The sequence below is a fragment of the Physeter macrocephalus genome, chromosome 9 (genome assembly GCF_002837175.3).
Source record: "Physeter macrocephalus isolate SW-GA chromosome 9, ASM283717v5, whole genome shotgun sequence".
NCBI classification, from domain to species: domain Eukaryota; kingdom Metazoa; phylum Chordata; class Mammalia; order Artiodactyla; family Physeteridae; genus Physeter; species Physeter macrocephalus.
This window is the reverse complement of record NC_041222.1, coordinates 15,913,532-15,929,815: the sequence shown is the minus strand read 5'-3', so window position 1 is coordinate 15,929,815 and position 16,284 is coordinate 15,913,532. Positions and strand designations below refer to the sequence as shown.

The window sequence follows — 16,284 nt, the reverse complement described above, 5'->3', positions numbered from 1 at the left end:
GCGGGCCTCCCTCTGCTGTGGCCTCTCCCGTTGCGGAGCACAGGCTCCGGACGCACAGGCTCAGCGGCCATGGCTCACGGGCCCAGCCGCTCCACGGCATGTGGGATCCTCCCAGACGGGGGCGCGAACCCGGTTCCCCTGCATCGGCAGGCGGACACGCAACCACTGCGCCACCAGGGAAGCCCCCGATGATTTTCTTTTGTATTATACTTCTGTTCTTTTTGGTTTTTTGAATCTATTGTATGTCTTTGATTTGTGGTTACCCTGTTTTTCCACTATGTTAACCCCATCCTGTATCTGCTTGCCTTAGACTGCTAGTCGTATAGGCTCAAACACATTCTAGGAAATGAAAAAAAAATCTACATTTTCTTACTCTCCTCACCCACATTTTATGATTTTGATGTCTTCTTTTACATATTCATGTTCATCCTTTTGCTGTTTATTGTGGTTATCATCACTTTCACAGAAATTTTTTTTTTTTAATCTCTGTACTGGCTTATTTAGATGATTTGCTTTCCAATTGTGATTTTCTGTTTCTTATATATTCTTCTTTTCTATTTAGAGAAGACGTTTCAATATTTCCTTTAGGATAGGTTTATTATTGCTGTATTCTTTTAGTTTCTGCTTGTCTGAGAAATTCTTTATCTTTCTTTCTATTCTAAATGATAATCTTGTTGAGTATCGTAGGTTGCAGACTTTTCCCTTTCAGGACTTTGAATATATCTTGCCCCTCCCTTCTGGCCTTGCAACGTTTCTGTAGAGAAATCAGCTGATAGCCTTATGGGGGTCCCTTGTAATTAACTCTTTGTTTTTTTCTTGCTGCTTTTAGAATCCTCTCTTCAACTTTTGCTATTTGTATTATAATATGTCTTGGTGTAGGTATATTTGGGCTTACCTTGTTTGGGACCCTCTTTGTTTCCTATACCTGGATATGTCTCCTTCTTTATGTTTGGGAAGTTTTCAGCCATAATTTCTTCAAATACATTTTCTTTCCCCATTGGCATGCTTTATATTATCCCATAGGTCTCTTATATTGCTTTCATTTTCTTTTTTTTTTTTAATTTGCCTTTCTGTCTGCTGTCCTGATTGGGTGATTTCCATTATTCTATTGATATCTTCCAGGTCACTTATTTGTTCTTGTGCATTATTTATTCTGCTGTTCATTGCTTTTAGTTCAGTCGTCATCTCAGCAAATGAGTTTTCTAATTTTTCTTGGTTACACTTTATAGTTTCTAGTTCCTTTTTTTTTTTTTTTACAGTACTCTGCATTTCTATCAATAGCCTTCCTTAATTCTTTCAGTATTTCCATTATCTCCTTTTTGAAATTGGTGTCTATTTGACTGAAGAGGTCTGTTTATTTGTTCTTTCAGGGGAATTCTCTTGGTCTTTTAACTGTGAGTGGTTCCTCTGCTTCTTCATTTTACTTATATTTCTCTTATTCTGTGAGTTTATGAGAAACAATTATCTACTGTAGTCTTGGAAGGCTATTTATATGCAGGAGGATCCTGGCTTTTTTTTTTTACAGTACTCTGCATTTCTATCAATAGCCTTCCTTAATTCTTTCAGTATTTCCATTATCTCCTTTTTGAAATTGGTGTCTATTTGACTGAAGAGGTCTGTTTATTTGTTCTTTCAGGGGAATTCTCTTGGTCTTTTAACTGTGAGTGGTTCCTCTGCTTCTTCATTTTACTTATATTTCTCTTATTCTGTGAGTTTAGGAGAAAGTTAGCTACTCTTGTCTTGGAGGGCCATTTATATGTGGGTCCGTCCCTGTGTATCTTGTGTGGGTTTAATATTTTTGGTGCGAGGGCTGTGTTTATTATTTATTTATTTATTTGGCTGCATCAGGTCTTAGTTGTGGCACGTGGGATCTTTGTTGTGGCATGTGGGATCTTTCATTGCGGCGCACGGGCTTCACTCTAGTTGTGGCACACGGGCTACAGAGCATGCAGGCTTAGTTGTCCCATGGCATGTGGGATCTTAGTTCCCCGACCAAGGATCGAACCTACATCCCCTGTATTGGAAGCAGATTCTTAACCACTGGACCACCAGGAAAGTCCCATGAGGGCTGTTTTTTTACAGATACCTGTAGCCTCTTTCCTCAGCATGTGCTGGCCATCATCCCCTTGATAGGGGGTGTGCAGATATGGGAGCTAGTGCCTGGTCCTGGGGTTCTTGGTGGCACTGGCAGATCATGCGCACCCCTTGGAGCATGCGATGGGAGTAGAGGCGGCTCACAACCACTCCTGGAGTCCAGAAGGGTGGTGGTGGCAGCTGGTGATTACTCCGAAAGCCCAGAGGGTAGCCGTGGCTCGTGACCGCTCCTGGAGCTCGTGTAGGCGGTGTTCTGCTGCCTGAGAGCTTCTGCAGGGAAAAAGGCTGTAGTGGCAGGTCCTGCCCCTCCCCTCACGCACCACCCACACAATGGCACCTGGCCTCTAAAGCAGCCTAGGCGTATACTCTCAGGTGTGGTTGCACCAGACTCTAGCCCCTTCAGGCTGTTTGCGTGCAGCCCACCCCAGTTGTCTACATGGGTCTGATCTCCAAAGCCCAAGTTTACACACCCAGCCCCCGCCCATACCAGAGGACATGCATCTTAGGCTGGGGAGTGCAGGGCGGTGGCACTGTCTGTCTCTCCATTCTAGCTGCTGCAAACCAATTGCTGCATTCTCCTCCCAGGCTCCAAAGCTCCCCCTCTGTCCCAGCTGATCTCCCCACTGGTGAGGGGACTTCCTGGGGTACAGGAACCTTTCCTCTTTCACAGATCCCTCCCAAGGGCCCAGGTCCTGTCCAGATTCCTTTCTCACTTTCTTTTTTTTTCTTTTGTCCTACCCAGTTACATGGAGATTTTCTTGCTCTTTCAGAGGTCTGAGGTCCTCTGCCAGAGTTTGGTAGATATTCTTTGAGAATTGTTCCACATGTATGTGTACTTCTGATATATTTGTGGGAGGGGGTGAGCTTCATGTCCTACTACTCCACCATCTTGATCACTCTTCTACACTGACTTTTGAATGTTAAACCAATCTTGCATCCCTGAGTTAAACCCAACTTGGTCATAATGTATGACCTATATTGGTGGATTCGAAAGTTTACTTGAGGCTTTTGTGCTCTTTCACAAGGAATATTGGTTTATAGTTTCCTTGTTATGTCCAGAATATGTAAAGAACTCTTACAACTCAAGAACAAAAGGACAAACAACTCATTTTGTTTGAAATGGCCAAAAGACTTAAATACATATTTCTCCAAAGAAGATATACAGATGGCCATTAACCACATGAAGAGATGTTCAACATCGTTGTTCATTAAAGAAATGTAAATCAAAACCACAGTGAGACCAAATGTAAATTAGATAGCTAGTGGGAAGCTGCCGCATAGCACAGGGAGATCACCTCTGTGCTTTGTGACCACCGAGAGGGGTGGGATAGGGAGGGTGGGAGGGAGGGAGACACAAGAGGGAAGAGATATGGGAACATATGTATATGTGTAACTGATTCACTTTGTTGTAAAGGAGAAACTAACACACTATTGTAAAACAGTTATACTCCAATAAAGATGTTAAAAAAAAACAAACCACAGTGAGCTATCACTTCATACCCACTAGAATTGTTTTAATCAAAAGAATGAAAAATAAGTGTTGTCAAAGATGTGGAGAAATAGGAACCCTTGTATATTGCTAGTGGGAATGTAAAATGGTGCAGCTGCCATGGAAGAGTTTGGTGGTTCCTCAAAAAGTTAAGCATAGCATTACCATATGATTCAACAGTTCCACCCCTAAATATATACTCAAGAGAAATGGAAACATATGTCCACAAAGAAACTTGTACACAAATGTTTATATTTATAGAGCATTATAATAGCCAAAAGGTGGAAACAACCCAAATGTCCATCAATGACAGATGAACAGATAAATTGTGATATGTGCACACATGCACAGACACACACATACACACACACAGAGGAATATTATTCAGTCAAAAAAGAATGAAAAACTGATGCATGCTACAACTTAGATGAAGCTTGAAAACATTATGCTGAGTGAAATAAGTCACATAAAAGGACAAATATTGTATGATTCTACTTACATGAAGTAACTAGAGTAGTCAGATTCATCTGGACAGAAAGTATAATGATGGTTGCTAGAGGCTGGGGGTAGGGGAACATGGGGATTTACTGTTTAATGGATATAGAATTTCAGTTCTGCAAGATAAAAAACGTTTTGGAGACTGATGGTGGTGATGGTTTCACAACAGTGTGAATTTGCTTAATGCCACCGAACTGTACAGTAAATGGTTAAAAGGGTAAATTTTATATTAAATTTTACTACAATCAAAAATAAATAAATTAAGGGGAAAGAAAGGAACAAAGAACTGGTAGATGGTACAACTTGGATGAATCTTAAAAACATATGCTAAGTGAAATAAGTCAGACACAAAAAGTCACCTATTGTATGGTTCCTTTTTTACAATATATCCAGGTTAGGCAAATCCAGAGAGACAGAAAGCAGGTTAGAAGTTACCAGGGGGTGAGAGGAGTGGGAAATAAGGAGGGATTGGTTAATGGATATGGAGTGTTTTTATGTGATGATAAAAAAATTTTGAAAGTAGTGAGAGCTTGTGGTTACCAACATTGTGATATAGTAAACACCATCGAATTACACACTTTAAAATCATTCAGTGTATGTTATGTGAATTTAATCTCAATAAAACATACACACTCACACATTGCCAGTCAAGCAAAACACATCCTACCTTGTTTCTCTGGGACATGTGGTATAGGCCTGCAAGGATCCTTTGGGGTCTCGGAAGAAAATGTTTAATCTTTTAAATTAAAAATAACCTATTAAAAGTAGTATATATGTATTATAGATTGTTTAAGGTGCTGAAAGCAAATACAAGAAAATAAAACATCTCATTCCTTCCACTCAGAGATTGCTATTATTAGCACCTCCTGTTTTCTTTCTAGAGTTTTCTCTCTCCTTTCTTTCTCTTCCCCACCCCCTCTCTCCACACACACACACGTATTTTTAACCAAAATGAAATTATGCTGTTTGTTCTGTTTGTAAATTTGGTGTGTTTGGTTATGATCTTCATCTCTCCATGTTGACACATTTTAATTCATCTAATAATTACAATTTAAGTTCCCTCAGTATTCCAAAATTGTTTACAGTAGATCGATCCAAATTAGATTCCAGTCTAGGGACATGTATTGCGTTTTATTATGTCCTTTAAATCCCTTTTATCTAATGTATACACCCCCCCTTTTTATGACAGACAGAGATTACTTGAAGAAACCCAGCCAGTTGTCTCATATATTTCATCTTTTAAAAACATGTTTTGTTTCATATGCTTTTTAAGTACATTAAGTAATTATGTATTGGGGTACATGATCAAAAGTTTTTAGTGGTAAGGATATAAGCATCACAAATGGTTAAAGACTGTAGGGTATGCAGGTGTTTATCACAGTCATCAGTTTTTTGTAGGTTTGAAGTTGTTCAAAATAAAAAGAAAAAAACATTGAAAAAGAAAAAATGGTTTAGAAGATTACTATTCTAGTCTACCATTTTTTCAGAGTGTGCACTTGTCAATTCAGGAGCCCACCTAAACCTCCGGAATCAGATTTGGAGGTGCAGCTGGGGAAATGGGCATTTCTAACAGTCTCTCTCTTGGTTTTGATGCTCAGGAATGTAGAGAGGTGATGCTTAGCTTGTGCTTTGTGATCATTTCCAGAATTGACACCCCTCCTTTGTCTCTTGCATCAATATTTATCGAGCATGTACTCTAGGCCAGTCCCACCAACTGGGACTGTGAGTGATAGGCTGGAAAGGCAGAGGGGGGCGGCTCTGGGGGCAGTTTTGCAGTTTATTGTGGTGGCATCTAACACGCTTGCTCCGTTAGCCTGTTACCTTCCTTGATGTTCCCCTGTCAGGATTATGAAGAAGCTGTGCTCTTGCTGTTAGAAGGAGCTGCCTGGGAAGAAGCTCTGAGACTGGTAAGAGGACTTCAAAACTCCTCCCTGCATGAAGTGCTAAGCGGAGCAAGAGCCTGCACAGGGGAGACAGTGTCAGCCGGAGTCCCTTGTCTTCTGAGCTACTGAAGTCTGTTAGAAATAGTTCAGGTTCCTGGTCGAAGGATAAGCAGTGCTTTTTAAACCATTTAAAAAATTTATTCTTGATGTTTGGAATTAGTCAGTCCTCTAAATGTGAAATATTACTAATTTTTACTGAAATGAATTGAGTTTTCATTGGCTACCTTATAGGAGGCCTACTCCTCTGCAAAATATCCTGTCACCTCTGAAAGTGATCCATTTCCAAGTATCTTAACTTTCCAGTGATTTGAAGTTTTCCTGCCTAAAATTGTTGTTTGTTTTTTTTTTTTTTTTTAGGTACATAAATATAACAGACCAGATATTATAGAAACCAACGTAAAGCCTTCCATTTTAGAAGGTGAGGGTTACATTTTAGAATTCCTGATTTGGAAGTATAGAACTGCCGGGGGAGAGGGAGACGGGAGAGTACTGCCTGTGTTATTACATCCTTTAATCATGTCAGTGATGAAAGGACTCATTATATCGAGTCAGAGTTCTCCACTGGGTGTGAAATTTACTTCTGACCGTGGTTTTTAAATATGCTAAGTTGCTAAATAGTAGCACATAACTTATTTGAATGTTAAAAACCTGTGATAAGATACAATTAAGAATCTTTGGGGGGCTTCCCTGGTGGCGCAGTGGTTGAGAGTCCGCCTGCCAACGCAAGGGACACAGGTTCATGCCCCGGTCCAGGAGTATCCCACATGCCGCGGAGCGGCTGGGCCCGTGAGCCATGGCCGCTGAGCCTGTGCATCCGGAGCCTGTGCTCCGCGACAGGAGAGGCCACTACAGTGAGAGCCCCCCCCCCCAAAAAAGAATCTTTGGGAATAGTTGGTAAACTTAAATATGAACTGTATATTAGATAATATTGTATCAAATGGTTAATTTCCTCTGTGCATCCGGAGCCTGTGCTCCGCAACAGGAGAGGCCACTACAGTGAGAGCCCCCCCCCCCAAAAAAGAATCTTTGGGAATAGTTGGTAAACTTAAATATGAACTGTATATTAGATAATATTGTATCAAATGGTTAATTTCCTGCATTTAATAATTGTATTGTGGTTATATAGATGATATCCTGATTCTTAAGAGAGAGATGCTGAAGTATTTAAGAGGGAAGAATCATATCTGCAACTTCCTCTCAGAGGGTTCCACAGAAATATGTGTGTGTGTGTGTGTGTGTGTGTGTGTGTGTAGAAACAGAGGAAGCCAAAATATGGCAAAATGTTAATAATTGATAAACTTAAGTGAAGGGTATATGTATGTACATTGAATTACTGCAAGCTTTAAGTAGGTTTGAAACTTTTTCAAAATAATTTTTTAAAATAAGCAGGGACTTCCCTGGTGGTCCAGTGGTTAAGACTCTGCACTTCCACTGCAGGGGGCTCGGGTTTGATCCCTGGTCGGGGAACTAAGATCCTGCATGCTCTGTGGCGCAGCCCAAAAAATAATAATAATAATAAAAAGAAGAACCTTTGCAGATGGTTCCTCAATAACAGATGAGTGTTATCAGTTCTAGAATACTCTCGTGTTCACTGTATCCCTTAAAAGCAAAGTGTAAAAGAAGGACATCAGTTTGACTTATAAAAGTCTTTGGGAGTAGAGGTTGATTTTAAGCTCTGCACAGTCTGCCCTGTAAGTAATGTCTGGCCTTTCTGACATTAACATGTATTCATATTCTTACCCTGCCTGCTCTCTACTACCCTGTCCTACTCAAGACTGGGAGGGTTCTTTGTGTATCATTCACTTTAAGTACTCCTAACTGGATACTGGAAGCATCCTTCCTGGCCTTATAACAATCCATCTAGCCCACTCTTACGTGGATTTTTCTCCACTAATTAGAACCTAGAAAAAGTGCTGACAGTTCATCTACAAAGACCTAATACTTATATGTTTAAGAAGCATTTCAGTGACTTTCCTTCTATTTTTGTTAACAGCTTCCTGTGCACTTCTTTAATTTACTAGTCTTCTCTTGGGTTAGATACCAAGTCTTTTGTTCAGGTGATTTTGTAAGTTTAGTGGTAGAGAGTATTCTAGGATGATGATGATGAACCTTAAGATCTGGAATCTCAATCTCTAGTTCTTTCTCCTATAGCAATGTTGGTTACTTCTCATTAAAGAAAAAATTCTTGCTTGAAAAACCTGGTAACTTCTTTTCTTTGTTAAGCTCCAACTCCCTCATACCCACCCTCCCACTCTAGTTTTATCTCTTTGTTTAAACGTGCTCAAATTATTTTCCATCTGCACCCTTAGCCCAGAAAAATTATATGGCATTTCTGGACTCTCAGACAGCTACATTCAGTCGCCATAAAGCACGTCTATTGGTGGTGCGAGAGCTCAAGGAGCAAGCACAGCAGGTGCATCTGGGTGAGTGCCCACCTGAAGACACCGATGCTTGGCGGGGGTTGGGTGAGGGGCAGCATCGCACTTTGTCTTAGCTGCTTACTGTCCCTCCCGCAGTGTGATTACTGTGCCAAGTGGAAGTCCGGGGCCTCTGAGGGTCTGTGAGGGTCTCTGTTGTGGGTACTGGGGAGAGCTTGGGGGCAGGACCAGGCACCAACGGGCAGAGCTCTGCCAAACATTCTCTCCACACCCTGACCAGAGCAGCGGACTGCTGTATTTACACAGTGATCTCCTCATTTCCAGAAGTTCCTTTGCTTTCAAAAAAATAAAAGACTTCCCTGGTGGTCCAGTGGTTAAGACTGCACTCCCAACGCAGGGGGCCCAGGTTCGATCCCTGGTCAGGGAACTAGATCCCACACGCCACAACGAAGATCTTGCACACGGCAACAAAGATCCCACTTGCCACAACTAAGACCCAGTGCAGCTAGCTAGATAAATAAATAAAAATTTTTTATGTAAAAAGAATAAAGTTTGGTAAAGTACTAGTTTACAGTAATAAAACTGTATTTATTATCTTATTTCATTTTGAGGTCAACTTTGTACTAGTTTTCATATGTCCTTAGATATGACCTGGTTAACTGTAGTTCCCTTACCCCACTGAAGGTAAACCCTCATTTGCAGGTAGTTTTCATTCTGTCTGGTTCTTCTCTTCTAGATGATGAGGCACCCCACGGTCAAGAGTCAGATCTCTTCTCTGAAACTAGCAGTGTCATGAGTGGCAGTGACATGAGTGGCAAATATTCCCACAGTAACTCCAGAATATCAGCGTATGTATCATGTTTATTCAGCACATTGACCGTGCCCTGGGTATATGGAGAAAGTACAAGTAAATAGGTCAGTTTTCCAACAGGACAGTGCAGCAGGAGGGGGAGGACATTCTTCAAGGCCCTGGTGGAAGCTGTGCAAGGACCTTCCCAGCATATCTAAGAGATTAGACTCAGCTTTGAAATGTTTTCTGCTGCAGCTTCGTGGCCTGTGTGTTTGCCCATCACCCACGTGGTACTTACACTGGGTACTCAATTTATATATGACATCTGACTTTATTCATTTAAGAAATATTAAGTGACTATAATTTGTAAGCACTGAGAAAAATATAAAGATTATAAAGAAAAAAGATTTCACACTTCTTCAATTCAAAATTCAACTGGTCAGAAGTATAATCGAGCTAGTTGTAGTGGATGTTACCAAAACCTTTTAAGGAGATGTGAGTTATAAGAGCTTGTACTCTTCCTTGGGAAACAAAAGTATATAATGCAAGATTATGTATTTAAACCAAATTGTGCTTTAGGAATTCAGAATGGAGACCTGTGAGGTTGTGTGGGGCAGTCAGAAACTGCAAGGAAGCCACCTAGAACTGGGCTTTGAGAGTTGGGGTGAGAGTCCCAGACAAAACAAATGGCATAATTAAAGACCTCTGAGGCAGGAGAGAATGTGGGATTCATATATATTTTATGATATTCAAATTCCAGTCTGGTATGTCTGTTATCTTACTTCAGCTTAATTTTGTTGCCTTTAAACTTATTTGGTTTTTGCTACAAAATTGAAGCTGTTTGTTCTTCTTTTCATTTTTCTACCTCTTATTATCAGATGAAATCCGATTTTATTCTGTATTTTAATCAAAACTTCAAGGCCAGGCATCACTTTTTAGGGTTTTCCTTATTACTTCCTGCCTTTTCTCTCCCAATTTAATTTTTATGTATCATTTTAACACCTTCACCATTTTCCCCAAAATACAAATACCATCTGTATATACTCTGGTGTCCCAGAAAGTTGGTGGCCAATAGTTACATTCATTTTAATCTGTTCAGCACAAGGAGAGCCCCTTTTAAAACATGTCTAATTTCTAACAGGAGATCATCTAAGAATCGGCGCAAAGCAGAACGGAAGAAGCACAGCCTCAAGGAAGGGAGTCCACTGGAGGATCTGGCCCTTTTGGAGGCATTGAGTGAAGTGGTGCAGGGCACTGAAAAATTGAAAGGTATAGTCTCAATACTGATGATTCTTGCCCACAAAAAGCATAGTAAATTCGTCACTTCAGGGTGCATTCCTGAAACAAAACTTCTCAGCCAATAGCCTAGACGTCTTCCTCTTTGGCATCCACCTACCTGAGCTGTGAGAGACTATCACTGAAACCAGGATAAAGACGGTGGACGCACTGCTTTCCTGCTTGGCTCTAGTGGGTTTGTTTTCTTTTTGTAGTAGATATGTTGAATTATTCCAGCTTTTGGGGAGAAAGAAGAAAATGAGGGAGATATTGTAGTATGCTATTAGATATTTTCACTTGGGAAAGAAACTCCTGTTAGGATTCTAGCAATGGAGCTGGTGATACAACTTACCACTCTCAAATTTCTTCTCCCTAGATGAAATATACCATATTTTAAAGATACTCTTTCTCTTTGAGTTTGATGAGCAAGGAAGGGAATTACAGAAGGCCTTTGAAGATACTCTGCAGCTAATGGAAAGGTCACTTCCAGAAATTTGGACTCTCACCCCCCAGCAGAGTTCAGCTACACCTGTAAGTTTTCCTCAAAGACAGAATGTGCTTCTTTTTTTAAAAAATCACTTTGACAGGTTATTACTCTCACACAATCTCTTAATAGAGTAAAAGACTTTCCTGTTCTTAAAACATACAATAGTTAAATTGTCTTAGGCTTATGTTTAAGCTGTCAGTAAGAAGATTTTATGTTTGACAGTATAGTTCATAGTACACCTTGGCCTAGGTTAAGTTTGCTTTTTATTTCTCCTTTCTGCATGAAACTGCTGTCATGGAGAAGATGGGAAAGTCAGACGGTTGCCCCTGACCTTCGGTGAGATTGGTCAGGGTAGGGGGCAAGCTAGGACCAGAATTGGCCTCTCACCTCTGTTCAGACTTATGGATGGGATCTGAGTTCTTTAAAGGAAGCCCAGACAATTGCTTTTTCTCTTGTTTTACAGTAAATTTGACTTGTCACTTCTGTGTTGGTTGTAGCAAGCTTGCTAATTATGTTAAAGCTGTTTGTGTCCCATCAAGAATTCTAATGTATTGTCATCTATTTATTGTGTATATCTGCTCAGTCTCTTACATCTCAGGTCTATTGTTCAAAGTTTCAGTTTTGATTCAGAAAGGCTGGTTTATCAGTCAGAGCCCATTAAGGAAAAACAAAAACCACAGCTGTTATTTTATCAGAGAGTTTAATATATGGAACTGGTTAACCAAGTACTAGAGGACTGAGAAGGCAGAAAGGGAACACAGAGAAGGAACATTGAGATTGTAACTGTGGGCAGCCGCTTGTACCCCTAAGACTGAAGGAACAAAAGGAAGAGTTTGGGATTCTTAGAATTTAGACGCTTGGAGGTGAGGCCCCTGCAGAGCTGGTTCTTGAACCTTGGAGAAGGGGGTGGCTGGATACCAGCTGGTGCTGGTATTGCCGAGGGGGCAGGATGAGGCTGAGTCTAAGTGTATAGAAATAAACAGAAACTGGAACGAACAGCTGCTGCAGGGTACAGAGCTACTGTTGAGTGAAAGCAAGCGAACAAGGGAACAAATTCCCTCTCCTTCCTCCGTCCAGCCTTGCCCTGTCCCTCTGGTGTCTGCTATTGTTGGAGCATAACGGCTGTCAAAGGAGGGGTGTTTTCTCAGGCCCCCAGTCCCAGCATCACGAGCAGTGTATAGGAAGGGTGGATTTGGAGCTGAGAGAGAGGCTGGAAATCAGCTCATCAGCTTACTGGGTCTCGATTTCCCCAGTTATAAATGGGGATAATACTCTCCTGTATACTTCACTGGAGTGTTTTGAAGGTTAGATGAGAAGGTAGATATAAAAGCATTTTACAAGCCATAAAAATAAAAACAACTGAGAATTAGCCTCCCATAAATACTTGAATTTACTGTAATAGGTATTTCTTAGAAGAAATGTGATCACCTTCAGAACTAATGGTTTTGAAACTAACAATTAATAGCGCTTCCCCATATGCCCTCCCTTATCCTCGTCTATTCAGGTCATGTTAACGTCTAAGATACCAACTTACGAGTCTTCTAGGGGAAATGACCAGGAAAATTGCGTTTTTGCTTTGGTTGGTAAAGCATGGTAATGTCATCTGCGCAGGATGCCACGTGGTATAGTCACATGGCAGTGTTTCGAGCACGTGACATCACTGCTGAGAGTGCGCCAGGAGAGAACACGCAGACCTGAGTGAAGGCGAGGCGGAGGGCCTGGGTGTGCCTGCTGAGGCTCGCGCGGGCGTGGAATTCCTGCGAAGTCTCTTGTTTTACCTTAAACACATGTGCGGAGTTTGCATCCTCCTCCATGAAATGCACAGAATTGTTTTAATGTAAAAATTCTCACAAATCTTCGAGTACAGTCTGGTGCTCTGTGTATTCTATAACCTCTTATTATATCCCCTCCCCCCAGGGTATGGCTCATTTATTTGGAAAGGACCAGGCATATATCACTGAGATTTTCTTTTTCTGTTTTCCCCCCATCAATACCTTGTTCTTCTGGTGGACGGGAGATGTAGAGGTCTGAATTGAGATTGGAGAAACTGGCAAATTAAAATCACATATGTGTTTGAGACCATAATGAAAATGAAAGGCTATTTATTGCTGGTAGAGATTTGGTATTTGCAGTCAGCAGAAGTATAAGATAATCTTTGCTGATTCAGTCTGCTTTCTACTTAGGTTCTAGGTCCCAGTTCTACTGCAAATAGTATCATGGCCTCTTATCAACAAGAAAAGACTTCAGTTCCTGTTCTTGGTTAGTATTTTTTTCTCACTAAATTATTATAGTACTAAGCAGAAGGAGTATCGTTTTGTAAGTGTTGAGATGGTTAGTAGTATAAGGAGAGATTGGGAATCACTACTATTTTCCCTCAGTTCTAAGATTCTATCTTTAGTAAAATTAGTTTATGCCTTTAGTGTAGGGATCCTGGGTTGGTGGGTAAGAAATCCAATGTGACATTAAATGTATAATTTTTAAAAATTGTTCTGACATACACACTTGTCAGTGCAATGGCATACACTAGTCCATACAGACACATCACAGTTGAAGAAGTGTGACTCCTAAACAGTCTAATTTGCACATACATTTTAAGGATTCATCTGAATCATCCTTTTTGGCTATTGGCAGTTTTGCATTGTGTCTTGGGGACATTTTCATATTCCTTGCTTAAGAGCTGGACCATTTTAGTCATATTTAGGATTAACAGCATAATTTGAAAACAAATCCAAAGAAGATTAGCATTTTATCTGCATTTTCTGTTGAATTCCTAAAATGTTTTGTTTCTTTGTGGTGGGGGGAGAGGATTCTCATCAGTTAGGTTACATATTCCTCAAAGTTAAAAGCCATAAAGGCTTTCTTTTGAAAGTTGGTTAAAAACCTTTTGACAGATCAATTTGGTGCCACAGTATTTGCCCTTCGTGTGGATCAGTCAAGCATAGCAACTTCTTTTTAACTTTGAAAAGGTGGCAGTTTTTACGGCTGGTATTTGCATTTCTGGCATGTGATAGGCAGTGTTCTGCAATTTTTTCATTTAAATGCTCTACTGTGGTAGCATTTTGATAACATTTGAAGTAGCCTTTGTGGGAGCCATGTCAAGTTTAACTTTCCTGGTAGCTTATATTGCTACCAGGAATAAATTAACTCCCTTCCATTCCAGCTAAGCTCATATATGCAGACAGTTAACTGCTGTATCCCTAGATCCCCTTCCTCCTGGAGGCTGGCAAGCTGCCTTTGGTATCAGTCCCAAAACGTACCCTTATTTCTGAGATGCTACAATTCATCTCAGACCAGAGGCTGTTTGGTAATTGTTTAGTTTGTAATGTGTCGATTCCAGTTGTGATTTCTGTCCCGTTTTCCTCACTGCTGGCTTGATGCTGACCTTCAGGTCAAGTTCAGTCACACCTTTCTCTAGGGTGGTCTAGTTGGCTTTATCAAAGAGCGCTTCCATTTCCCAGCTGAGCCTCAAAGACTTTAAAATTTTGAGGCTCTTCATCATCAGAGTATGTATTATCCGTGTCCCTGTGTAGGAACACTAGTGTAGATTGTTTAGGAAAGGAGAAGTTCTCATAACCAAAAAGAGGCAGATGAACTACTCACAAAATTAGTTCCTCTCAAATATTCCTCACCTGCCCCTTCCCAGCTAACAGTAGTAGTAGGGGATCAGTGACTTGATGGGGCATTTTCTGATTGTTTCGTGTTAAGTAAGATGCAACGTAGTACCATGCAGGTTGATTGCAAGTCTGCAAAAATGTAATCCATTTCATAAAATGGATTAACCTTTTACTAGAGTAGTGCTTAAATCATGGCCGAATTGGACTTGTTATAATTGATAACAAAATTACTTCAAATGAGTATGATTTGACTATCAAAGGATTAAGAGAAGTCCTTGGAAAAATTGATAAAAAAATTGATAAAGCCCTCAAAATATTTTTGTGAAATGACTCTCTGTGCTGTGAAATTTAAACATGGAAATGTGAAAGATGTCATGTCCTGCTGTCATACAGTTTGTCAGAATAATTTCTTAACTGCCAATAAGTCAATACTTGGTATTTATTTTTGGTTAAGTCTAAGAATCAAATATAATTGTAGTTATGCCTAATTTTTAAAAATAAGACACTATTTTCATAACTTGTTTCTTTTTCAAAAAAAGATGGCGTCTCAAAGTTTACCCACTATTTAACATAAAATTATGGAGCTCGTTGACAATGAATTTTAGTAGGCTTTTACAATATTATAAATAAGCAAAACCTCTTGTGGTCTTTCTGTCTATATAGATTTTTGTCTGGGGGTGTAGAGAGTAGTAATTGTATATGAAATTATAAAACTTATGATTAGTAGAGAAAATCTGGATTGTACAGTATGGCAAAGAAAATTAAGATTTAATTTCTAGTTGTACATGTGTACCATGCATGTATATATGTATAATGAAAACCATGTTTTTAAAACATTTTATCTTGAGCATTTTTCACACATTTCAAAATATTCATGTAAATAATTTTTCATGTCTGTATGGGTCATACAGATGTACCATGAATAATACTGGGAAGGACCATCTTTATATATGCATGTTTTCTCATGTCTCTACTTCCTGTATATGATTCCTACTTAGATAAGTGACTCCATAAATCTAACTGAAAGAAGGCCTGAGAGTTTTATCTAACGGTAAATTTTCCCCAACCATCGCCTGCCTCCTCCATTTACTTTTTTAAAAATATGGACATTTTTATTGATCAGTGTGTTTGCAGAAATTTTTATCATAAAGCATTTTCCGTCCTAACTTTACTTACTGAATACATGCCACTACTTCTTTTTACTCTTTTTTTTTTTTTTTTTTTGTGGTATGCGGGCCTCCCTCTGTTGTGGCCTCTCCCGTTGCGGAGCACAGGCTCCGGACGCGCAGGCTCAGCGGCCATGGCTCACGGGCCCAGCCGCTCCGCGGCATGTGGGATCCTCCCAGACCGGGGCGCGAACCCGGCTGCCCTGCATCGGCAGGCGGACACGCAACCACTGCGCCACCAGGGAAGCCCTCTTTTTACTCTTATAATTGATGTAAATTTTACATACAGTAAAATTTACAGATCTTAGGTGTATAGTTTGATGAAACATTAACTCTGGTTCTGATGGTTGTCTTGTAGGTGCAAAGCCCAGTTGCCTAATTTTAGCTTAGAGTTACTTGCCTCAGCTCCCACCAAGAGAAAATAGTGTGCCTATCACAATTTCCCTCTCCTTCCTTTCAGATGCTGAGCTTTTTATACCACCAAAGATCAACAAAAGAACCCAGTGGAAACTGAGCCTTCTAGAGTGACTCTGACCCCAGTTAGGAGGGC

At 40.3% G+C, this 16,284-nt stretch overlaps 1 protein-coding gene across 1 annotated transcript in view; it reads left to right on the top strand.

Annotated features, from left to right (window-relative positions):
• ELP1 (elongator acetyltransferase complex subunit 1) overlaps positions 1-16,278 on the top strand; it is an 83,603-nt gene extending 67,325 nt beyond the window's left edge. Inside the window, exons 31-38 of the mRNA XM_024126129.3 lie at positions 5,926-5,988; positions 6,382-6,442; positions 8,334-8,447; positions 9,139-9,250; positions 10,334-10,461; positions 10,844-10,998; positions 13,138-13,213; positions 16,195-16,278. Coding sequence (XP_023981897.1) covers positions 5,926-5,988; positions 6,382-6,442; positions 8,334-8,447; positions 9,139-9,250; positions 10,334-10,461; positions 10,844-10,998; positions 13,138-13,213; positions 16,195-16,262 — 777 coding nt within the window. The 3' untranslated portion in view covers positions 16,263-16,278. The remainder of the gene's footprint in view (positions 1-5,925; positions 5,989-6,381; positions 6,443-8,333; positions 8,448-9,138; positions 9,251-10,333; positions 10,462-10,843; positions 10,999-13,137; positions 13,214-16,194) is intronic.
• Positions 16,279-16,284: the final 6 nt, after the last annotated feature.